Raw genomic sequence first — 27199 nt, 5'->3', positions numbered from 1 at the left:
ATCTGATTGCATTCAAAGTTGCCTTTAAGATCAGTGAAGGAGGGTGGTGCTAATTTCCCATGGAAAAATTGGAGAAAGCATTTAGACCACAGGTTGCTAAATTATAGTATCAAATATTCTTAGGAAAGCAGTGTTGGTATAATGGACACTTTGTTTTTTTCACAGATAGCTTCTAAAAACTTGAATGATATGTAACCAAGTTTTTTTTTAATTATTCATTTATTCACATGTGCATTGTTTGGGTCATTTCTCCCCTCTACCCTCCCTTCTCAATCTCTCCCCCCCACTTCAGTTCCAGGCAGGTCCTGTTCTGCCCTCATCACTAATTTTGTTGAAGAAAAGACACAAGCATAATAAGGAAGACAAAGTGTTTTTGCTAGTTGAGTTAAGGATAGCTATACAGAAATATTCCTAGCATTGCTTTTGTGTACACGTGTTACAACCCATGTTGATTCATCTCTAACTAAACTTTACACTGGTTACTGATCCCCTTCTCATGATAACCTCTGTCGCTTTAAGGTTTCTGTATTAATTCCTCTGGAGTGAGGACATCAAACGCGTTCATGTTTTGGGTTTTCTACCTATTCCTATATCTCCTGTATGTGCTCTCCCCTTGTCATGTGATCCAAGTCCAACCACATTGCTGCATTTGCCCTAGATTTGCATATGAGGGAGAACATGATTTTTGGTCTTCTGAGCCTGGCTAACCTCACTCAGAAGGATGTTCTCTAGTTCCATCCATTTACCTGCAAATGATAAGATTTCATTCTTCTTCGTGGCTGAGTAAAATTCCACTGTGTACAAGTACCACATTTTCTTGATCCATTCATCAATATGGGGCATCTTGGTTGTTTCCATAACTTGGCTATTGTAAATAACGCTGCAATAAACATGGGTGTGCAGGTGCCTCTGGAGTAACCTGTGTTTTATTTCTTTGGGTAGATCCCCAGGAGTGGGATTGCTGGATCATATGGCAGATCTATGTTTAGATTTTTAAGAAGTCTCCAAATTTTTTTCCAGAGTGGTTGCACCAGCTTGCATTCCTACCAGCAGTGGACTGGGGTTCCTTTTTCCCCATATCCTCACCAACACATGTTGTTGGTGGTGTTTTTGATGATGGCTAGTCTAACAGGGGTGAGGTGGAATCTTACTGTGGTTTTGAAATAATATAACTTAAATAAAGTGCTTAATACAGTAGCTGGCACATTATAACCATGTAGTTATCAAAAAAGAAAAGATGACAACAATAAGTGTTATTACTTTATAATTGTTTTAATTCTTTTTCAAAAGAGGACATTATGAAACACTAGAAAATCTCTATTCAAATTAGCCAGTATCATTGGTAAGATCTAGAAACATTTTAATTGAGACATTAAAAACACTTCTTCCCTTAAAAAGATAGTATCTCTTGACCCACTTATATTCAAGATATTCTAAAAACTTTTATTCATATTAAACTTCCAATATAACACCATGCATGCATTGATAAAATGCCTCAATTCACCTACAAAAGTAAAAGGTAGGGGATCTGTTGTGCAAGCATGAAGCCCTGAGTTCAAACCCCAGTCCCACCAAAAAAAAAAAAAAAAAAAGAAAGTGGGGGCAGCAATTCTGTAACAACAAATAAAACAGAAGACTAACACTAAAACAGACATTCATTAAGGTCACTTGATGCATCTGCAAAAATCATTTCACACTTACTTCATGTGAATGCTCAAAATCCATGACAAAACCTCAACAATCTTGTCCATTCTACAACTACCACTGCAGTTTTCTTTGGCAAATTCCTTTTGCCATCATTTCCTTCCCTTTGCATTCCTCACTTCCCTTGTTCTCTGATTCATGGGTCTGCCTGACTTCCCTTCTTCACTTCCCCTTCTCCCACTTCTTTATCATTTATAAATATTGATGACTATGAATAATTTAGTCATTGCTAAGTGATTACACATATTTAGAAGGATAGGAAAAGATATATTTATTCTTTAAATGAGTCATCTCTAAGTACTTTTTATATGATAATAACTTATTCAAATTGACATCAAAGTAATAAGCAACTCAGGTATATTTTTAACCACTAATATTAATAATTATATAAACCTTAAGAAGAACATTATAAAGTGAGAGGAAAAAACTGACCATAAACTTATATGTAAACACAGAAAAACTGAAAGAATAGTCAGCACACTTTATTTTTCAGAGTTAATACAATCAAATACTTTTGCACTGTAAATTCTAACAAATATAACTCAAAGTATAGAAATAAAATACTGGATTCGATTAGGAAAAATATTCAAAAACAAAATCAGAGGATACCCAGGTAAGACACCAAGACACGCACACGTTTTTCTTAACAGAACTCATTTGGGAATAACAATTAAGTCAAAAACCACCAAAGTCCATTTCAAAAGTAAAGCTGTAATAGGCAAGTGTCAAAATTCCCTGTGGAAAGTTGAATCTGTCTCAAAAAGCAGAAGAAGCTATGATTAACTTTGTCCTGTAGCAAAAGAATGGAAAACACTTTTAATGTAAAAGCTACTCTGACAAGACATAAGAAGATATGGAGTTTAAACCTGGTAAGAATTTTCTTTCACAGAATTATAGCGCTGATCAGCTCCACTGTTCTTCAATCTGTAGACCACTGACTGAAGTTACAGTCAGTTCAGAAACCCACACCCTGACTGACTCAGACTCAGACTCAGGGCAATGAGTCCAGGGCCTGTGCTGAGAGCTTCTGGAGCAGGTGAGTCTTCTCAGGTTACCATGAACAAATTACCTGTGAAGCTAAGCAATGCAAAACCCTATGGCATGGTCTGCAAACACCATGCTGCTAATTAAATTTATTAAGATTTTAGAAGTCAAGAAAAATTTTGGGAGATCTAAGGTAAGGAAGGTTCTGACAGTTTCTAGATTTAACAAAGTCCTTCCTGTACAACACATACCCTGCTTTCTGATTCACCCTTCCATATGGAAAAAGCATAAGTGGCACATTCAGAGAGGAAACTGGAGTTGCTACCAGACATCACTACATCACTCCATGTCAGCATTCGTTCTGCCACAGTGAATTCTAGGTTTTGAGGCATCAAGAAAATACCAGCATAGTACTTTGGCTGAATGTCATGGAGAGAATCTATGCAGTTCAGAAGACTGGGGAGAGGATAGGAGGGAATGATAAAACTAGAATTCACAGTTGTTAAGAAATACTCACAGATGCATCAGGAAGTGTGTGCTTTCTCACTGCCTCCTCTTGCCTTTGAGACCTCAGCTCTTGCTGGAGCCTTTCATTTTCAACCACAACTACTTGTACCCTATTTTTCATCCCAGAGAGTTCCTCCTATAAAAAGCAGAAACCAAAACATGTTAAGTATCTTAATTTTTTTTATTAATAGAGGATTGAACTCCATATGAAGTAGAGAAGACTCATGCTATCAATTTCCTGTAAAACTATAAATATATTTAGATGAGAATATATATTGCTAATAAAGAGACGGCTAGGGTGTGTATAGTCAAGGGCTTACTGGTGACCATATCACAAAAGTATAATTTCTGACAATATTTTTCTACAAGAGATTGAAGTTCATAGAAAAGCCTTATTTAAAAGGATTCTCTAAGAGATTTTTAAGAATGAGATATGTGGCTTCTGGAAAAGAAGGTAAGGTATATTACAAAGGTCAAATGTCAACAACAGGGGAGAACCAAATAGGGAGAGACTCTGAGAAAACACATAGAAAGTTGTGATGATTTTCTATGAAATGAAGCCAGGTAGAGCGGAACTGTGAGTAAAGTGGAGTTTTTTGGTGGAAAGTTCTGAGTGCTCCCTGGGCCTTGCAATGTGTAACACAGGAAATTACAGATAAGTGACAATTAGAATAACTATTGAGTGGCACCTCACTCACTCTCTGAAAAAAACATGTCAAAATATCAATATGTCAGAGCTGGGTGCATGGTTCACACCTGAAATCCCAGAGACTCCAGAGGTCCAGATCAGGAGGATCATGCTTTGAGGCCAGTCTGGGCAAAAAGAAAGAATCCACCTCAACAAATAAGCCATGTGTCACATATGCTTGTAATCCTAGCTATGCAGAAGGCATAGGTAGAAGGACTGCAGTCTGTGGACAGCCTAAGGGGTAAGTCACATATCTCATTCTTAAAAATCTCTTAGAGAATCCTTTTAATTAAGACTTTTCTATGAAATTCAATGTCTTGTAGAAAAATAACCTAAAACAAAAAGATCTGGAGGTGTGGTTAATAGTAGAGCTCAAAGCTCTGAATTGAAACCCCTGTACCACCAAAATATACCGATATATTAATACTTAACCTAATAATATTCACTATTAAATAATAAAAAGTTATGTAATGGCAAATTCTTCTCAACTATTTTCTTTAGGAAAAAAAAAAAAGCTGAACCAGACACAGTGGCTTACAACTGCAACCCCAGCTACACAGGAGGCGGAGATCATGAGGAACATTGTTCAAGGCCAGCACAAGCAAAAAGTTATCAAGACCCCATATTAACCAACAAGCCAGGTACAGTGGTGCATGTCTGTTATCCCAGCTACAAGGGAAGCCAACAGGTGGGAGGATTGCAGTTTGAGGATGGGCAGGCAAAAATGCAAGACCTTAGCTAAAAAATAAGTGAAGCAAAAAGGGCTCAGGGTGTGGTTCAAATGGTAGCGCACCTGCCACCAACTCCTGAGTTCAAACTCCAGTACCATCAAATAAAAGAAAAAGAAAAAACCAAAACTGTATTTCAAAACTGTGCATTAAAAAAATATTTCAGACTTCCAATTGTCAGGCAGATGTGTAATGAGCTTGGAATGCATCAATCCCTTCTTCACAATCAGGAAAAAGTTGTACAAACTGAAAATCAAAACTCTTCTTAGATACATCTGAGAACTGAGGTCATAGGGAACACTAATGCCCCAAACTTGGAAAGACAGGCAAATACTGATAGTCACAAGTTATTGGAGCAGAAACCCAAGAGAAGAAACCTCAGCAGAAACCACTGCTAAGTAAGAAAATCTAGGAGATTCCAAGATGGCGGCTAGAGGTAGGAAGCAGAAAGCGAGCCTCCTATAGTGAAATCTTGGAGAGACGCTGGAGACACACTTTGCAGGCATAATCACCGAGAAAAGGCATAACTTTGACTCCTCCACATCTCCAGCCGGCGCAGAGAATCTCCACTTCACGTTAACCGGAGAACCGAGGAGGCCCCCGGGCCGCCAGTGGCCGGCGCCCATACGGCTTGGGAAGACGCGGACCAGGTGAGCTTCGCGGTACCGCGGTTCCCCCACAGACAAGCCTGGGCCAGAGCAGCATAGCCCCCTGGACAGACTGACCTCCACCCGGGAAAAAAAGAGAAACTGAGTACTAAGCAATAAGAACAGTTAAGACACGCTGGAAAGAGGGTGGGGCGCCCTGAGCGCTGAAGATTGGGGGAAGGGAATCCTTCCCGGGACTGTAAAGAAACGAGCCGGGCGGGCCGGAGAGGCTCTGGTGGGAGCGGGGCGCGCCAGCAACCAGGAGCGGGGACGCTTGTGAGAGGAGGGAAGACCCACTTCCCACGTGAACTGTAAATAAACACGCAGGCCTGACAACGCGGGGCAGTGTCGCCTTTCCCAGTGCTTGGAAAGGGAAAAGCCTGTAGCAGAGGCCCCCCTCCCCCGCACAGGAGAACTCTGAGCAAACAAAGCCTGTGGGACCAGGTGAGTGCTAAGCTCACCCCAGAGATCTGCATAAATAACGCCGCCAGCTACAGGCTGAGAGCAGCAGGCAGGCGAGCCACAGTTGCAGATACCACTCTCAGAACTGCCTCCAGACGCTTTTTTTTCTTTTTCTCCCTACCTTTGATGAGAGAACAACCGAATTACACCTGCAAGCCGAAAAACTTACTGAAACTGTATTGCATTTGAACTGGGGACACTTGGTGGGGCTTTTTTTTTTTTTATCTTCTGTGTGTGTGTGTGTGTAGTTTTGTTCTACTTTATGCATCCCCTTTGATGAGACAACTACAGAACAACATCTGAGGCACCAACTCCAGGACTGGAGATTGAGACAGACATCCAAATTATTAAGACTGAAACTGCATTGCATATAAACTTGGAAGTTTTTTGTTGTTTTTTTTTTTTAATTTTCTATTTTCCATTTTATTTTAATTCATTTTTATATATAGATATTACTTTCATTTACTTATTTTTTTTTATCTTTGATTTTCAATCCTCTCTCTGTCTCTCTAATGTCTGTTGAGCTTACTGTCGATTAGTACACTAACACTCCCTGTTTATACCTTTGAAACTCTCTTGTCTGATACCTTGTTCTGCTTTCTCCCTCTTGTCTGTATATTTGTTTTCCCCTTTTCTTTAACTTCTTGCTTTCCATCTCAGCTCACTCTTCCATTCTAAATATTACCATTGTTATTATTACAAGCTAGAAAATACTTAATTACACACAGGACAGGGACAGTAACAACACCAAGGACAATGACGGGAAGACAGAAAAAACAGGGAAACCAGTTTCCCCACAGCAAAAAATTAGTACAGGAACCAGAGGGGAATGAAGAGAACAGAAACTAAGATCCAGACTCCAACAAAATGAAGATAAACTATGCCAAAGGACCCAATGAAGCCCACAAGAATAATTTAAAAGAAGACATACTACAAGTACTCAATGAGAATTTTATAGAGATGATACTGGATAGGGTCAACCAAAATGTACAGGAGACACTCAAGAAATTCCAAGACAATAAAAATAGAGAATTTGAAAAAGCAAAAGAAGAAATAAAGGAAACCATAGAAGCACTGTATAAACACCAAAGTGAAAGAGAGAACACAATGAATAAATGGATAAATGAACTCAGGACAAAAATAGACAACAATAAAGAAGAAAACTGCCAGGATATGGAAAACCTCAGAAGAAAGAACGAAACAGAACTGCAAAACAAAATGGAAGGCCAATCCAGCAGAATAGAACAAACAGAAGACAGAATCTCAGAACTTGAAGATGAAATGGTAATTAAAGGAAAAACCGAAGAACTATTAATTAAACAACTCAAGACCTGTGAAAACAAAATGCAAGAACTCACTGACTCCATCAAAAGACCAAACTTGAGAATCATGGGCATCGAAGAAGGAGAAGAGGTGCAAGCGAAGGGAATGCGTAATATAGTCAACAAAATAATAACGGAAAATTTCCCAAATCTAGAGAAAGATATTCCCATACAAATGCAAGAGGCCTCCAGGACACCAAACAGACCAGATCAAAATAGAACTACTCCACGACATATCATCATTAAAACAACAAGTTCAGAAACTAAGGAAAGAATATTGAAGGCTGTAAGAGAGAAAAAACAAGTAACATACAAAGGTAAACCCATCAAAATCACAACAGACTTCTCAACAGAAACATTAAAAGCAAGAAGAGCGTGGGGTGAGATCTTCCGGGCACTGAATGAAAATAACTTCAACCCCAGGATACTCTACCCAGCAAAGCTATCATTCAAAATAGATGGAGCAATAAAAGTCTTCCATGATAAGCAGAAACTAAAACAATATGTGACCACAAAGCCACCACTACAAAAGATTCTGCAAGGGATCCTGCACACAGAAAGTGACACCCAACTTAACCATGAAAAGGCAGGCAGCACCAAACCACAGGATAAGAAAAAGCAAGACAGTAGAGAGTAACATCAAGTTAGGTACACACAATCAAACCTTCAAATAACTAAGACAACTAAATGGCAGGAATCACCACATACCTATCAATACTAACACTTAATGTTAATGGACTTAATTCACCCATCAAAAGACAACATTTGACAAAATGGATTAAAAAAGAAGATCCAACAATTTGTTGCTTACAGGAGACTCATCTCACCGACAGAAATAAGCATATGCTTAGGATGAAAGGCTGGAAGAAGATTTACCAAGCCAATGGCCCCCGAAAACAAGCAGGAGTAGCAATACTTATCTCTGACAAAGTAGACTTCAAACCTACATTGATCAAACGAGATAAAGAAGGACATTCCATACTAATAAAAGGGGAAATAGACCAAAAGGAAATAATAATCATCAATCTGTACGCACCCAATGTCAACGCACCCAATTTCATCAAACATAACCTAAAAGACCTCAAAGCATATATAAATGCCAACACAGTGGTTGTGGGAGACTTTAACACTCCATTATCATCAATAGATAGGTCATCCAAACAAAAACTCAATAAAGAAATCCAAGATCTAAAATATGCAACAGATCAAGTGGACCTAGTAGATATCTACAGAACATTTCATCCAACCTCTACACAATATACATTCTTCTCAGCAGCCCATGGAACCTTCTCCAAAATAGATCATATCCTAGGGCACAAAGCAAGCCTCAGCAAATATAAGAAAATAGAAATAATACCGTGCATACTATCTGACCACAATGCAGTAAAAGTAGAACTCAACAACAAAAGTAAAGACAAAAAACATGCAAACAGCTGGAAACTAAATAACTCATTACTTAATGAAGAGTGGATCATCGATGCAATAAAAGAGGAAATTAAAAAGTTCCTGGAAGTCAATGAAAATGAAAACACAACCTACCGGAACCTATGGGACACAGCTAAGGCAGTCTTGAGAGGAAAGTTTATAGCCATGAGTGCATATATTAAAAAGATTGAAAGATCCCAAATCAATGACCTAATGATACATCTCAAACTCTTAGAAAAACAAGAACAAGCAAATCCCAAAACAAACAGAAGGAGAGAAATAATAAAAATAAAAGCTGAAATCAATGAAATAGAAACCAAAAAATCCATACAAAGAATTAATGAAACAAAAAGTTGGTTCTTTGAAAACATAAACAAGATCAACAGACCCCTGGCAAATCTGACTAAAATGAGGAGAGAAAAAACCCAAATTAGTAGAATTAGGAATGCAAAAGGGGAGATAACAACAAACACCATGGAAGTCCAGGAAATCATCAGAGACTACTTTGAGAACCTATATTCAAATAAATTTGAAAATCTTAAAGAAATGGACAGATTTCTAGATACATATGATCATCCAAAACTGAACCAAGAGGAAATTAATCACCTGAATAGATCTATAACACAAAATGAAATTGAAGCAGCAATCAAGAGTCTCCCCAAAAAGAAAAGTCCAGGACCTGATGGAATCTCTGCTGAATTCTATCAGACCTTTAAAGAAGAACTGATACCAACCCTCCTTAAACTGTTCCATGAAATAGAAAGGGAAGGAAAACTGCCAAACACATTTTATGAAGCCAGTATTACACTTATCCCAAAACCAGGCAAAGACACCTCCAAAAAGGAGAACTATAGGCCAATCTCCTTAATGAACATTGATGCAAAAATCCTCAACAAAATAATGGCAAACTGAATTCAGCAACACATCAAAAAGATTATTCACCACGACCAGGTAGGCTTCATCCCAGGGATGCAGGGGTGGTTCAACATACGAAAATCAATAAACGTAATAAACCACATTAACAGAAGCAAAGACAAAAACCAATTGATCATCTCAATAGATGCAGAAAAAGCCTTTGATAAGATCCAACATCATTTCATGATAAAAGCTCTAAGAAAACTAGGAATAGAAGGAAAGTTCCTCAACATTATAAAAGCTATATATGACAAACCTACAGCCAGCATTATACTTAATGGAGAAAAATTAAAACCATTCCCTCTAAAATCAGGAACCAGACAAGGATGCCCACTATCTCCACTCCTATTCAACATAGTACTGGAATTCCTAGCCAGAGCAATTTGGCAAGAAGAAGGAATAAAAGGAATACAAATAGGTAAAGAAACTGTCAAAATATCCCTATTTGCAGATGACATGATCCTATACCTTAAAGACCCAAAAAACTCTACTCAGAAGCTTCTAGACATCATCAATAGCTATAGCAAGGTAGCAGGATATAAAATCAACATAGAAAAATCATTAGCATTTCTATACACTAATAATGAACAAACTGAAAAAGAATCTATGAAAACAATTCCATTTACAATAGCCTCAAAAAAAATCAAATACCTAGGTGTAAACCTAACAAAAGATGTGAATGACCTCTACAAGGAAAACTATAAACTTCTGAAGAAAGAGATTGAGGAAGACTATAGAAAGTGGAGAGATCTCCCATGCTCATGGATTGGTAGAATCAACATAGTAAAAATGTCGATACTCCCCAAAGTAATCTACATGTTTAATGCAATTCCCATCAAAATTCCAATGACATTCATTAAAGAGATTGAAAAATCTACTGTTAAATTTATATGGAAACACAAGAGGCCACGAATAGCCAAGGCAATACTCAGTCAAAAGAACTATGCAGGAGGTATCACAATACCTGACTTCAAACTATATTACAAAGCCATAACAATAAAAACAGCATGGTACTGGCACAAAAACAGACATGAACACCAGTGGAACAGAATAGAAGATCCAGATATGAAGCCACACAACTATGAGCAACTTATCTTTGACAAAGGAGCTAAAAATATACGATGGAGAAATAGCAGCCTCTTCAACAAAAACTGCTGGGAAAACTGGTTAGCAGTCTGCAAAAAACTGAAACTAGATCCATGTATATCACCCTATACCAAGATTAACTCAAAATGGATCAAGGATCTTAATATCAGACCCCAAACTCTTAAGTTGATACAAGAGAGAGTAGGAAATACTCTGGAGTTAGTAGGTATAGGTAAGAACTTTCTCAATGGAACCCCAGCAGCACAGCAACTAAGAGATACCATAATAAATGGGACCTCATAAAACTAAAAAGCTTCTGTTCATCAAAAGAAATGGTCTCTAAACTGAAGAGAACACCCACAGAGTGGGAGAAAATATTTGCCAACTATACATCAGACAAAGGACTGATAACCAGAATATACAGGGAACTTCAAAAACTAAATTCTCCCAAAACTAATGAACCAATAAAGAAATGGGCAAGTGAACTAAACAGAACTTTCTCAAAAGAAGAAATTCAAATGGACAAAAAACACATGAAAAAATGCTCACCATCTCTAGCAATAAAGGAAATGCAAATTAAAACCACGCTAAGATTCCACCTCACCCCTGTTAGAATAGCCATCATCAGCAACACCACCAACAACAGATGTTGGCGAGGATGCGGGGAAAAAGGAACCCTCTTACACTGTTGGTGGGAATGTAGACTAGTACAACCACTCTGGAAAAAAATTTGGAGGCTACTTAAAAAGCTGGACATTGATCTACCATTTGATCCAGCAATACCACTCTTGGGGATATACCCAAAAGACTGTTACTCCAGAGGCACCTGCACATCCATGTTTATTGCAGCACTATTCACAATAGCCAAGTTATGGAAACAGCCAAGATGTCCCACCACTGACGAATGGATTAAGAAAATGTGGTATCTATACAGAATGGAATTTTATGCAGCCATGAAGAAGAACGAAATGTTATCATTCGCTGGTAAATGGATGGAATTGGAGAACATCATTCTGAGTGAGGTTAGCCTGGCTCAAAAAACCAAAAATCGTATGTTCTCCCTCATATGTGGACATTAGATCAAGGGCAAACACAACAAGGGGATTGGACTATGAGCACATGATAAAAGCGAGAGCACACAAGGGAGGGATGAGGATAGGTAAGACACCTAAAAAACTAGCTAGCATTTGTTGCCCTTAACGCAGAGAAACTAAAGCAGATACCTTAAAGCAACTGAGGCCAATAGGAAAAGGGGAACAGGTACTAGAGAAAAGGTTAGATCAAAAAGAATTAACCTAGAAGGTAACACACACGCACAGAAAATCAATGCGAGTCAATGCCCTGTATAGCTATCCTTATCTCAACCAGCAAAAACCCTTGTTCCTTCCTATTATTGCTTATACTCTCTCTACAACAAAATTAGAGATAAGGGCAAAATAGTTTCTGCTGGGTATTGGGGGAGGAGAGGGAGGGGGCAGAGTGGGTGGTAAGGGAAGGGGTGGGGGCAGTGGGGAGAAATGAACCAATCCTTGTATGCACATATGAATAATAAAAGAAAAATGAAAAAAAAAAAAAAAGAAAATCTAAACTGTAATTTGTGAATTAATTGCTCAAAGTTCAGTGTAGACAAGCTCAAAATTCCAGGGAGACCCAGTCTTGGGAGGATCCCCACACTGCTTTGAGTTTTATCTCTAAGACTACCAGGTTCTCCCAGTATAGATTAGAGAAAAATCCCCTCAGGGTGGGGACGGAAAAGTACCCCTTTTAAAATACACCCAGGATACTGTGTTCTCTGGAATGAGGCCTGCCTTGGGACAACTCTTTCACCAGGGCCTATGGACTGTGGTTTTCTAAAACCTAACTGACATTAGTAATGGTAAATATGGAACTCCAGCCCCTCTGGCTTTCTCCTCTAACTTAAAGAGGAGGAGAAGACTGAAAAGTACATGTGAAGGTCACAGCCCATGGCACAGGCTCACAAGACACTGAGAGCTAATCACAGACCAAGTACATCCCCGCCACTCCCACCTCTTACCTCATTAACAGGAGAAATTCAACTGAAAGAACTGCACTTAGGAAGAATTCTATTTAGTCTCTGGCATCTATAATAAAAGTAAACACTAAAACAGCCAAACTTCTAGCCATATAAACAGAAAACCTCACACTAAAAGCCTACTTATCTCACTACCTGTTATCCAGTACATCATGTCTGGCACTCAACAAAAAAATTACAAGGTATAATAGAGTACTTGAAACACAGAAGAGACTGAACAGCGTCAGAAACTATCTCAGATTTGGCAGACATGCTATAATTATCACGCCAAGAATATAGCTTTATTCATAACTACCAAAACCTGGAAGTTAACAAAGATATCCTTCAACAGGTAAATGCAATTCTATCCCATGACCAAAAGAAATGATTTATCAAGCCATGGAACAACCTTAAATTCATGTTACTAAGTTAAAAAAATAAAGTTGATCTAAAAATGCTACCAACTGTATGATTCCAACTATAGGACACTCTGAAAAAGACAAAAGTATGTAGACAGTAAGAAGACCAGTAGCTGCCAAGAATTTGCAGGGAGGGAAGGGACACTAAACAGGTAAATGATGAGGATGTCAGGGCAGTAAAGCAGTATACTGCATGATACCGTAATGGAGGAAACAGGTCATTACACATTTGTCAAAACTCACAAACTCAGGAATTTAGTTAATAATAACATAAAAATATTGGTTTGTCAATTATAATAAACGTATCCCAGTGATCAAGATGCTAATAATCAGGAAATTGTGGAGTGAAGCTGAGTTATTAATTAAACCAAATCTTTCTAAGCCTCTTGCTCATTACTTTCATTCTGTTCTTCCATTGTTAAAATAAAGCAAACTTACATTTTGTCTGTAAGATTCCATATCTTACATTTTATCAGTTCAATTATTTTCATAAGAAGATAGAATAGATTCCACCTGCCCCCACAACCAAACATTTTGATCCTTTTTTGTGTGTGTGGCTGTGCTGGGGTCTGAACACAGGGCCTTGTACTTTCTAGGCATGCACTCTACCACTTGAGCCACACCTCCAGTCCATGATCCTGAATATATCATTTCATTGATGCTGTTCTCCTTAAGAAACTCTTTTGTCACCTTTGTGCTAATCTAAATAATCTGTTTTCTTTATGACTGACCATTCCTTCAAGATCTCTCTCTCTCCCATAAAAACATCCTCAGCCAGACACAGTGGTGCACACCTGTAATCCCCACACTCAGGAAGGGGAAGCTAGGGTAGAGGAATCACAAGTTTGAGGTCACCCTGGACTACATAGGGAACCTGTCTCAATACAAAAACAAACAAACAGGCAATCTCCCAAAACACATGCTTTTTACAACCTCCTTGTCATGCTACAGCTATAGTTTATACAATGGAATAAAAGACTATATTATATGTTTTATTATTACAGTGGTCAGAGGAAACAGTGTGTCTTCTGAAGTAGATGGTAAATTTACTCTGTATCTTTTAAGTTTTAGTGACAGATCTAGGGATTAGTAGGTTCTTGTAAATGAAATGATTCCTAGGATATTACTTTGGTTTTACTGATAGTGCAAGAATATCTGAATATTAATGATTGTGTGCTCCCTGAGCAAACAGAAAACCACAGGTTAAATCAGGAGCTTCTTATAAAATCACAATGAAACATCCAAAGCTCATCAAGTTATATACTGCTCTTGCACTTAGGAGACTACATGAACTTTTAAAAATAAAATGCATGATACAAAAGATTATCAGTAATTCCTGTAAAAATATTACACAATTCAATACCTAGCGCTAACACAAACAAAATGAAAACAAAAACATATATAATCACAATTCTTTATGCACTGATAATGAAAAAAAGGAAGTAGGGGAGGAAAACTTCCTAAAACACTAACATACTTTGGAAAAGCAGAGAGGCTCTAATGGCATTAATGACATTAGTAAACTGTATATACTCGAGTGATATAATCTTCCAGTTTTGCCAACCATAGATGATGGATTTGGGCTCTTTATCATTACTCTCAGTATCCCATGACCACAACAGAGTGGAGCTACTCTGCCAGCTTGGGATCCCTGATTGTTGCACCACAGCTTCAATAAGCTGAAATATGTGGGAGAATGATCGGTATTAGTCCTCCAAAGCATTTGCCATCTGCTAGGCTCAAGCAAATGGAGTGGAAAGGAAAAATTCTGAAACTTGAAGCATCATAGGAAACCATTAGACACAGCAATGAACTACTGGCAAATTAGGTCATCAGAAATGACATGGTCAAGGGCATTACTTTCAAATCTGACACGTCCCTGCAAGATATCAGTCTTTCAATAATAAAAGAATGACAATCTTCAATGGATTGTTATAAACATGAAGACTAGTAATGGCAAAGTTTTATAGAAGGTATCGTTGATACAAACTTTAATTTAGTTGAATTTAAATCCCTAATGAGTGACTTACCTTGCAGAATCTGACTTCTGCCTCCAAATGATGAATGTATTGAGACTGGTCATTAATGATAGGAACAAGGTTGTGTACTGTGGGCACATTGGTTTCCTCATATTCTGCTGATCTCTAAGGCACAAAAGACAAATTTAGCAATCAGCTGGTACTCACTGTACTCAATTTGGTGCTGATGTGATATACCCACAGAATAGATCACAGTGTAACTAATAGTATTTCTTTCTCTATTCTGTAAATTCCACAAATACCCAAGATTTGAGGATATGAATACCACATTTTAAAGACAGAAAGTGAACATACTTATAAAAGCACATGGCAAATGGAAAGGTGGGGTGCTATAGCTGATTTGGAATGCACTGCCTATTTGACCTGTTTGACCACGTCGCATCCCACTCACTAACGCTGAGACTGACTCAAGGGACAAGCTTCTCCAAGAAATTGCCATAGAACAGGATGGCGAGCTGAACCTGCAGATCAGCTCACTGAAGAGATTTTTTGTTTCTTTGTTTGTTTGTTTGAGACAGGGTCTTACTATGTAGCCAACGCTAGCCTCAAACTCACAATTCTCCTTCCTCTGCCTCTCGAGTGCTGGGCGTACAGGTGTATGCCACCGTACCCAGGAGTGTTTAAAGTCAAATGCATGTCAGTGGGGTGAAATTCCATTTCAAAAAATGTACATTAGGAAAATTTTTTTTTAAAATCTTTGATCCCAGTATGCAGGCAACTTTAAACCACACTGTTCTGGAGCACAGAACCCCCAAGACTAGAACCCTAAAGCAGAGACACACAAAACTGAGTGATAAACTGCACTGAGGACCTTATGAAGAGATTTCAAACAGAGTGCTAACGTTATTTAGCCCTGCAGCATTCCCATGGTTTACTTTTAATGTATATATCTTACTTTACCTTAAAATGATTGTGTGATGGTTTATAAAATCATTTGCCCATACCATGATTTTTTAAAAGAGGAAATCAGGAAAAGAGAAATGAGGGTCAACCAGTTAAACTGAGAGGAAAGCTTGAGATGAGATACAACCTCTTTTACTCCATCATTTTGCCTCTTAGTCCACCAGAAATTCTAAGAAACAATAAAATACCAGCTCTCATGGCAAAATAACTGAAAAGAGCTTTGGGGTGGGTTTTTTTTTTTTTTGGTATATTTAAGAAATTTTAAAAAGTAACTATATTTAAAAAGTTTTTCCCACAGTGCTGGGGATCAAACCCATCATGCATCTTAGCAAAGGAGCTCTTCCACTAACCTACACTGCCAGCCCCCAAACTATAATTAAACAATCATTTTACAATGCAATCACATCATCTCTACACTAGTAAAAGTGGCCCAGAGGATAAGCAAATGTGAATAAGGGACATTCAGTCCTCCATATGTGTGAGTTCTACATCCATGTTTGCAAACAGCACAGATCAAAGCCATTTGGAAAACAACCTGCATCTGAACTTACACGTATGGGCCATTTTTCATTGTTATTCCCTAAACAATACAACATAACAACTATTTACATAGCATTTACATTGTATTAGGTATGTTACATAATCTGTGGGTGACTGAAAGTATAAGAGAAGACGTGTGTAGCCCTATGTAGTCACAACACCCTTCCTATAAAGGACTTGAACATTCATTACTTAGGTATCCAGAGGGGGTCCCAGAACCATTCTCCAAGGCACTGAAGGATGACCCCATTACTATGCAAATATAGGGAAAGTCAATGTGAAAAGCAAAAAAATCTCCAGTGGATACTGTGTGGGAAACACAAAAATTTGTATATACTTTGAAGGGTTTACTGTAGTCTGGATAGTCACATATTAAAATAATAAGTAATAAAACTTAGATACCTTTTCCATCTCAACAATGCCCCAGTTTGATTCTCAACATACCACAAATTTCTGATATGTCATACTGGCTATGAGAGTGCATTCTAAAGGTATAATTTTAAAAGGTTCTTTATTATTAGTGTGGCTTATAATCATTACATGTAGGCTATACATATTTAAAGTCTAAGTTCCATTCCTTTATACATCTTCATATAAATAGGCCTGTATATTTGCAAAGTAGACAGTGTCTGTGTACTAAACAGATTCTCTTGCTAAAGGTCTTCCTGCCTGTACTGATTTAATAAGTTCCATATTGTCACTGCTCAGCCCTATTTTTAAAAACTTAATAGGTGCATATGAACATGCAACAGATATAGCAACTTCATCTAGTTGACTTAAAAGCATTCTGCCCACAATGAGCTTAAGAGCAGTCTAGAAACCAGATGTCAATCATAATGAATTTACTGAATGATGCAATGTTTTATTAAAATTCTAATCTTTATCTATAAGTACTGAATATGTGGATGAAGTACATTTCTCCAAAGAAGGAATTCAGCATAAAAGAATGTGTCAAGCTGGAGCGAAGTGCTAATATGGTGGTAGTATTACGACATTTCAGCTATGAGTAAGAGAAAGTGACACCTCACCAGTTTCCAGCATGGAGGTTTTATACTCAATTATCATATACTGGAACTGCGAGGTGGTTACTGCTGCTATGAATTTCTAAATAATTCCAAGCATGTAATCTTACCTTATTATTGCAAAAATGCAATGAGATAGGCACAATATGCTTCTAGTGAGTATGTGACAGGACGTATGTAAACCTAAGACCTACACTAGGGTTCCTTTCCCTCCCACCTATTTCAGCTCTTAGCACATTGTGTCAGAACAACAACAATTAACCCCAGAGAACAGGGGTGTGGCTCAGTCAATAGAGCATTTGCCAAGCAGTGCAAGGCCCAAAGTTCAAACCTCATTACAGCAAGCAAAATAAAAACAAAAAACTCAAAAGATATAAAGCATAACTTCTCATACCACACCATTTCATAACCACATATTTTAAGATTTGAGTAACATAATACTTCAGTTTTAACATTCAAAATAAATATAAAAAGAGCTAAAATCATAATTAACTCCTAAAAAAATTTAACACACACATGATCTTCTAAAAAAGAAATTGCTAAATTATACTTTTACATTCATTGTCCCTTTTATACATTTGATAACAGTTACAAAATAAATTTCCAAGCTGCTCTCTTACTCTTACTTTTCAAGCAAAAATAACTGAGAAATATTAAGATTCGCTCTACCATAGAAGTCTCTTTCTTCAGCCAAAATGTTCAGGGGGAGAGAATTTATTCTACTGCTTTGCACTCTTACCATGTTCCAGAGTATCTACAAGATACACTGGAAAATAAAACAAAATTTAAAAACTAATGCTTTTCTTAGGGTGCAAGGTTGATACTTACCAAAGCAGACATTTTTCGTCTTCTTGATGGAGAGATCTCATTTTCTTTACTTGCTTGTTGGTGCAACAAAGCCTTGAGCTGATTAACTATGGAGCAAAAGCAATGGATTTATTAACCTTGCTTAATATCCATGGTTTATGCTACAGTTTGGCTCATAAATGTCCTCCAAGGGTCATGTGTCATCGGCTTAGTCTCTGGTTTGGCACTATTGGGAATTAGGGAAAATTTTAAGAGGTGAGAAGTCTTCAGGCTGCTGGAGGTATGCCCTTGAGGGGCTGGTGGGACTACAGCTCCTTCCTCAGTCTCTTGCTTCCCAGCCATGAGGCAAGCAGGTTTTGTTCCTCCAGGTTCTCTTAACAGGATATGCTGTCATGCCTCAACCCAAAACAACAGGGTCAATCAATCATGGACTACAATTTCCAAAACTGTAAGCCAAAGCAAACCTTTTCTATTTATAAATTTATTTATCTCAGATATTTGTTATAGTGATGGAAAGTTGACACAATTTATCATCAACTATTTGGCCAAGAAATCACACTTAAACTGACTGGGGATACAAAGATAAACTTAAAAACTCTACCCCTTAAGAGCTGAGAATTCAGTAAGCAAAAGAGAAACAGTAAGTTTGCATGGAGACATAAAGCTATGTGTAGTGCTGCAAGAAGAAACACATAACCTTGCCAATTTTCACTAGGAGGAACAGGAGTACCCCGAGCAAGAAAAGTTGAGAAAAGCTGTCATGAGGAGGCACTATGTGTGTAAAAAGCACAGAAGCATGGATAGAAGGTTACTATGACTACTACATACTTGTGATATGGATGGTTAGGATGAGAGGATAGAAAAAAGGAGATGATAGGCAGATTGCTGCTATCTTAGAAAAATATCATTCCTAAGGATTTTGGAGTTGTGCTTTGGGAAGTCAGAAGAAAAAAATTGGACAAGGGAATTATATTACCTGATTTGTGTTTCAGGAATAGCATCCTAGCAGCAGAGTGAAGAAGGGAATGGAGTCATTATTCTATGGAGATTAAAGAGTCCACTGTGCCCATTCAGACTAGGACTGACAGTCACACTCACCAGCATGGCTGTGTTGGAGTTCATGCCAAGCCAATCCCGTATTATCAGGATCTGCAGCAACAGTAAAGGAAGGATCCAGTGCCCCTTCTTCAACAGTGACATCGCATTCTCTCAGGGTACATTTCAGTTGGTGAATGCTCCGATTAGCACGTTCTGCAACAAAAACCCGAGGAAAGCTAGGGCCAATAAAATTTGGGCGATTGCATGGATACTCACTCGCTCAAGACAGTCTCAGAAGGAGAATCAGTTATTTTTTTGGCACTTTATGGAAAAAAGAAGGGTTGTTGCTAGCATGCTAAGGAATTTGCCAGAAGAAATTGGTAAGATTATGGGTTCATGGGTTAGAGTCAGACATGATGATTTCTAAGGCTCCTGTCACAATTGTTTATAGTCAGTACATATGGCACCACCAACCCAATGGATAGAATGGCACAGATGCCCCACCCCAAATAATAACCTCTTTTTCCACTTAGTGCTTACAACGTGCCCACCCCACCTGGAGACAAGAGGTGAGTGGGCATGTTGGTGGGAATGTAAACTACTACAACCACTCTGGAAAAAAATTTGGAGGCTACTTAAAAAGCTAGACATTGATCTACCATATGATCCAGCAATACCACTCTTGGGGATATACCCAAAAGACTGTGACACAGGTTACTCTAGAGGCACCTGCACACCCATGTTTATTGCGGCACTATTCACAATAGCCAAGTTATGGAAACAGCCAAGATGCCCCACCACTGACGAATGGATTAAGAAAATGTGGTATCTATACACAATGGAATTTTATGCAGCCATGAAGAAGAACGAAATGTTATCATTCGCTGGTAAATGGATGGAATTGGAGAACATCTTCTGAGTGAGGTTAGCCTGGCCCAAAAGACCAAAAATCGTATGTTCTCCCTCATATGCGGACATTAGATCAAGGGCAAACACAACAATGGGATACATGATAAAAGCGAGAGCACACAAGAGAGGGGTGAGGATAGGTAAGACACCTAAAAAATTAGCTAGCATTTGTTGCCCTTAACACAGAGAAACTAAAGCAGATACCTTAAAAGCAACTGAGGCCAATAGGAAAAGGGGACCAGGAACTAGAGAAAAGGATCAAAAAGAATTAACCTAGAAGGTAACACACATGCACAGGAAATCAATGTGAGTCAATGCACTGTATAGCTATCCTTATCTCAACCAGCAAAAACCCTTGTTCCTTCCTATTATTGCTTATACTCTCTCTACAACAAAATTAGAGATAAGGGCAAAATAGTTTCTGCTGGGTATTGAGGGGGTGGGGGGGGAGAGGGAGGGGGCAGAGTGGGTGGTAAGGGAGGGGGTGGGGGCAGGGGGGAGAAATGACCCAAGCCTTGTATGCACATATGAATAATAAAAGAAAAAAAAAAGAAAAAGAACGCAATGAATTCCAAGTAAGGTGAGTGGGCAGAACCAACCACAGGGACTCGGTCACATCAAGCTCTGGCCTGGGGAAGTTTCCCTGTCCCTGAGAACCTTATGTCCCTGCCCCATCAAGAGAGCTTGAACTGATAGCCCAGTTTGGATCAGGAGCTGAAGTGCTTATGGTGGCAGCTTTTCCTGTACTGCTACTGACTACATATCACAGTTGGTAGTGCAACTGGCCACCCCTCAGCCTGAAGCTTAAACCAGCCAGCATACATATAACATAAACTGCCTAAGATGAACCTAAGGTATATTACTGTGATAGTTTATCTCTAAAAATAGCCCCAAGAACCCAGTCTCACTTCCTAGTTTGAAATGAGTTGGCCCCCAACAATAGAATGTGGTAGAAGTTACACCATGCCAGACCCAGGCCTCGTCTTTAGAAAAACTGACAGCTTCTGCTTCCTCTATCTTGGAATGTTTGCCTTTAGTAGCTGGAGAGATATGTGTAAAGGAGAGGCCCTGAGACTACATGAGAAGGCGAGAAGCCCCCAGCCCCCACCACTCTACCCATCTTCCACCCCAACAGCCTAATGTAGCCTCCAGAGGACTCTGGCACTAGAGATCATGCAACTGCAAGATTCATTACCAACCAATCATTTATAAAACACACTTATAAATATATACTCTACAGGACCTTGAAAAACAGACTCCATTTTCTCTAAACTCATTCATTTCAAAGTTTAGAAAACAGTAACCATATTCCTTAACAGAAAAAAAAATACTTGGGTTGCACAATATGCAATATAGTTTCTTTACTTAGGGCAACTCATTTCCTACCTTGATTAAACTAAGGAGAACAGGTCTTTCAAGTCTGGGTTAAACAATGAAATTTGATTACTAGACTACACCAGAGACCCAGAGAATTTCTCACATTTTTCTCCATACCAATCCAATTACCACACATATCTTTTTCTGACACAAACTTGGTGCTGATTACTAACAGGCCTGGTCTCCACTTATGCATTCTGGGTTTAAGGAAATCCAGATAAGATACATTTCTGGTTTGAGCAATGTAAGGTCCAGAAATAGTTTTCCAATAGTGCAGTATTTTCTAAACAAACTTGTCAATGGAAAGGGAAAATCCAAGTGTTAGATGATAAGCAATTTTAGGGCACAGAGCTTTAGATTTATGCCCTTAAATCTATGAATAAAGCATTTGCCTTTATTGCATCCATTAGAAAGGAAACAGAGGGTTTGACTAACATTAAAAGTATGCTCCATGGAGCTATCAAATGACTTCACCTCTAGGAAAGGATAATCATTTATTTATACCTGCTCTGACTAAAAGCTAATAAACTATATTAGGAAAAAGAAAGGACATCAGGGATAAAAAAAACTGCAGTGTTGAAAATCCTTCCAGGTAGAGTTCTCTCACAAGATTACAATGAGGCAGGGGTTTTGTTGTTGCTGTGGTTATTTGTTTTTTGTGGTACTGGTGTGTGAACTCAGAGACTCGTGCATGCTGCCTCTATCATTTAAGCCTTATCCCCAGCCCAATGGCAGTTTTAATAGCCCTTGTATTCCCTTTTCTAATAACCTTGTTTAATCTTTCAAAATTCATAAGTCAACAATTACAGCTAAATTGCAATAAGAACATATATTATGTGAAATAATGAGACACTAAGGTCAACAACTATCCCAAAGAAAAGTGATAGATAAGTTTTTTATACTACTGACTCAGTTATGAGGACCAGAGAAGAGAAGGAATTTGCAAGAACTGTGTCATAACAGTAAAATCAAGGAAGTAAGTGACATTTTTAAGTTGTTTCAATACAACATTTCAGAACTCGCAAAGTATATATATATATAAAACAAAATAATTATGCACTGCAACTCACAAATGGAGTTAATCATGAGTAATAACAAGACTCAGATGATTTAAGATAGATGGAATCCCATCACATTGCAACTGGAGCCCCCATTCTCCTTAATAAGAATACCACTTCCCTGATGCAGTATCTGCTGGTCTCACTTAAGGAAACCAGAGTAAACAAGAGGTTCCAGTTATCATTTCCTGTTATACTGCTAATGGGGCACAGCTTTATCTAACCCAGAGACAGAAAGATCACTCACTTCCTCCTCTCTCCTGAGAGAACAGTAGCATATTTCAGAATGCATCCTCATTTCTTCTCTCCAGCCCATCACAGGCTGTAAGAAGCTTAATTGTGATATGAATACAAACGGGACTTGAGTCCTACAGATCACATGAACATAAATGCAAGCAAATAATATTTCTGCTAGTCCATTATCCAATCAATCGTACAATAAGCACTTAAAAGGTTCTTGAGCAGATGACTGCTGACAAATTTAAGTCTGTCTTAATCACTTTCCCAGTCCATTTTCCCTACTTCCTATATGATAACTCCCAGCTCACCATCGAGCTTCTCTTCAAGATGTTTTTGAACAAAATGCAGATATATCTCAGACTAGGAATCAACAACTATACACACACTGTGAATTATTAATTTCTACATTCTCCATCTGTCCTGGAAGATGTGAAAGAGAATGGCCCTGGTGACAGGGAGGGGGAGCCACCCCTGAAAAGCATCCAGCTGCTCTGAGAAAAATGCAATAAACCACTCCCTAGGCCAAGACAGAAGATGTGATGAAGTTCCTGACATAAGCTTCGGTTAGGCAGACAAGCAGGAAAATGAAACCACAGCAAGATAAGGGCAATATGTGTCTATCCACACTTGCCTGGCCAAGCGTAGTTCAGATGACTGCTGTCATGGTTTACTACTGGACTGACAGGTAGCAAAACCAAGATAAAACCAGCATAGTCCAAAATCAGATAAAGCTGCCTCTGTAAACAGCAATGACAAAATAGTGAAAAGATTAAAAGTACTGCTCAGAAATGAAAAAGTCTTAAAGAAAATACTATGCTAAAACTCTAATAGCTGAAAACGTGCTAACATGGTTAGCACCAGGAGTAAAAGATAATCTGAGTAAGAATGTAAACATCTTAAGAAAGCAGTGTCTAAAAGATCATTAATGATGTGTGGGAGGTAGCAAACCCAAGAGATAGGACATATCCATCCTGTGGGATACACCTGCCATTTCTTATGCTCCTGTCACTTCCACTGATAGAGAAATTCTTGCTAGGCTGGCAGAATAAAGTCAGCAACCAATACAATGTGTATTCTTCACTTTAATTACTCTCAAGTATGATTCGTGCAGAGCCAGGCCTATGAGCAAAGCCTTGCTACTCTAGGTCATAGGTTCTCAACCTCAGTGCTACTGACCTTTCAGACCTGATAGTTAACTCTTTGTCAAAAGGTGTTGGGACATGAGTGTTTAGCAGCATCCCAGGCTTCTACACATGAGATGCCAATAGTATTCCCTTCCACCTTTAGTTATGACCATCAAAAATGTTCCAGACATTACTGAATGTTTGCTTGGCAGATAAATCACCCCAACTGAGAATCACTGGTTGAGATCAATAAACAGGATAGCTAGTGTTCAGCTATCCTGAGCTATCCTTGAGGAGACTTCCCATCATACTCACAGTATTATTATATTGCAACTGCAGCTGCTGCTTGATGGAAAACGAACAGGACGGTGAGCTACTCTGCTATCAGTGGTGATGGCAGGCACAATCCAAGACCACCACTGTCACAATGAGATGCTTCTAATGCAGGAACCAGGAACAGGAGTCATATTCATTGTAGTAGTGAGCTCAGAATTCATATTTAGCTTAATTTTGTTTCAAGACCTAGAATATGATGCAACATTTTCTCTAAGGCTATTCATTTAAATAACCCAGTGGATTCTGAGAAAGTTCCACCAGAATTAAGGTTGCTTTAATGTGCATATAAGTGTACTTCAAGCTATCTTCTCTATACTTGAACTCAGAAAAGTTATCACTAAGTAAAAAGGTGAAAACCTTAATGCAAACTGGTGATTTAATTGAATCAAAATTCTTTAAACACTCCAAGAGAGACTGTAATTACTTGCAGTGTCTCAATAGCATGAGCCTTTTAGACCTAAGCATGTGTGAAAGTGCCTTACAATGTCACAATGCTGAACCACAGCTTTGATTCTAGATTATTCCAGGATGACTATTTACTCCTGAAGCACTCTTTTCTGGCTGTTCAATCCTGTCTTTTGCCTATTTTACCTCATTAATACTGGGAAAATTGGGATCCTACTTTATATTGTTTGGTATCTGTTTTATGAGACAGGGTCTCACTGTATAGCCCAGGCTGGCCTTGAGCTATTCCTCCTGCCTCAGCCTCTCAAGTTCTTGGATTACAGGTATGCACTACCACATCTGGCTTTGTCTTATTTTTATTGCAATAAAAGGAAACGTCATAAAAGTTAAAAATACTAAGCAAAGCTACATGAATATCTAAACAAATACATGTGTATTTATCAATGAAAAATTCTGTTTGTATGTGTGTATATATGTACATGTATAGAGAATATAACAGAGTATTTTAAAAATCCAGAAAAGATTTGAGAAAAGGAGAAAGAAGAAATATAAGTTATATTAGCAAATCTGAGAAAAAGAGGACCTTTCATTGAAAATAAACATGTTTTCTTAAGTTTGCCAAACATCCAGATGACATCAATGCTGGCTACTACACCAGCCAAAATCTTGGTTAGTAAGATGAACACAGCCCTTCTACAATATGAGGCCTTCTCTGGCAAGACAGCACACTTGGTAGGATCTGAAGACATGCCAATCATACATAAGTAAAACATAGGCCACAACAGTATCCAGTTTTCTCCAACAACAATGATTTACAAAGTAAAGGACCCTCCTCAAGATCACTTCCCTTCCCACTGTTACCTTGTCACTTTCAGGGTACTAGTATAACTCCTTCCTCTAATTTTCATAAGACAGAAACAGGGCCTTTCTCATTCACATGGTCACAGTGAGAATGGAAAGGACAATAGTTATTCAGGGGACAGAGTGGAGCCTTGAGGAGACACCAGGCTCTAAGTTGTGTTTTGCTTGGCTCTTTTCTTGGAGAAAGAAGGGAGGAAGGAAAAGAAAAAGAGGGGAAGAAAGCAAGAAAGAAAGCAGAATGCTTTTGGGAAAAGCCTGACCTTCCCGGTTTGAGCTTAAGGCACACTTTGCCTAGTGTCTTCCACCAACTCCATCACACACTTTGTCATCTGCCTGACTCCAAAAGGCAATAATTCTCACAGAGCTCAATCTTCCAATTTACAGATGTGGAAACAGGAATCCACAAATATTTCATTAACTTGACCAAAGTCACACAGATGGCTATCAGCAAAGTACAGGAAGTTCAATGACCTGCCTCCCTCTAACTTCCTCATGTTCTTCCTCATGAGCTTTATGTAGAGACTAAAACATTAAAGTGTGGAAAGAGAACAGGAGCACTACTATACAGAAGGCATGCAGAAGTTATGAGTTCTGTCATACTATAAGCTGGTTTCCTTTTGCTTCATGCCCACTCAACCAAGGGTGGCTAGGAAGTATGTCAACAGGTGAATCAGGTTTGGAGATGCTGGTAACAAATGTTGTATCCATTCTCAACACTATAGCAGTAAATGAGACATGATTCTGTTACTAAGTAAGGCTAGAATGCTACAATTGTAGGAGTTTCTCTCCTTTCTAATTCTATAGGCCTACCCTCAGTGTGCAGAACTTAAAACAGAGCCTGGGTTGCCTCTAATTCTAGCTTTTCTCACCATTTCTTGGGTTGAAACTAGTTCATTTTATACCTCATGGCCTTATACAATGATACATTGAACTTAATTATTAATTTATATATTTTTGTGGTCCAGGGGATCAAAACCAGGGTTTCATTCTCACTCCACAGCACTCTACTGTGGGGAGTGGATTACCAGAAGCCTATGAGAACTTGACATAAGCACAGTTGTGCTCAATGTTCTGTAGGCTGAGTTTGCCATGGCCCCAGCCACAGAAGAGAGTGAGGCAGAATGCAGCACAGCTACTTTTCCAAAGTTGTTTACTTTCAGAGAAGTAGGAATGCAGGTTTCTCCTGGTACAATGTCAACGTCACGCCCCTCCCTGAGAACTGTTGCTCCACCTCCTTGTTTACCACTGGATATAAAAGACTCACTGAAGGAGGACACAAAGGGTTTTTTTTGAGGATTGTTGATTCTTTGGTGGGCTGCTCACAAGAATAATGCTGCTGCTGCTGAGTTATGCTAGAGAGTAGAGGAAACATGGGGCAATGCAAGTCTGAGCACCAAGACTTTAAGAGAGATTAAAGAAAACATGGGACAGTGCAAGTCTGGGGGCAAAGACTTTAAGAGAGATTATGCTAAAGAAAAGCTAAGCAAGAACATGGGACAGAGTGAGTCTAAGGAAAGAAATTTTAAGGAATAGAAAAGAAGACTTTAGAAGTAAGGTTTTAAAGAAAGAGAAAAGAAGCAAGGAGACTGTTGTGCATCTCTATGCGAGTGCCCAGCACACC

General features: G+C 38.6%; 1 protein-coding gene across 8 annotated transcripts in view; it reads right to left on the bottom strand.

The window, feature by feature from the left end:
* Positions 1 to 27199, bottom strand: part of Sdccag8 (SHH signaling and ciliogenesis regulator SDCCAG8) — a 220374-nt gene that overhangs the window by 189137 nt on the left and 4038 nt on the right. For 7 of the 8 annotated variants that reach the window (XR_012439102.1, XR_012439103.1, XR_012439104.1 and 4 more), the window contains exons 2-5: positions 19329 to 19481; positions 18252 to 18337; positions 14950 to 15063; positions 3206 to 3331 (exon numbers count right to left, since the gene is read on the bottom strand). Coding sequence is in view for 4 of the 8 variants with exons in the window: in XM_074048777.1 (XP_073904878.1) it covers positions 3206 to 3331; positions 14950 to 15063; positions 18252 to 18337; positions 19329 to 19481 (479 nt within the window). In the remaining 4 variants the exon portion in view is untranslated. The remainder of the gene's footprint in view (positions 1 to 3205; positions 3332 to 14949; positions 15064 to 18251; positions 18338 to 19328; positions 19482 to 27199) is intronic. The other variant, XM_074048778.1, reaches the window with a different exon arrangement.

The sequence above is a fragment of the Castor canadensis genome, chromosome 11, assembly GCF_047511655.1.
Source record: "Castor canadensis chromosome 11, mCasCan1.hap1v2, whole genome shotgun sequence".
Classification (NCBI taxonomy): Eukaryota; Metazoa; Chordata; class Mammalia; order Rodentia; family Castoridae; genus Castor; species Castor canadensis.
The sequence above is the reverse complement of the archived record's forward strand: the minus strand, read 5'-3'. Positions and strand labels throughout refer to the sequence as shown.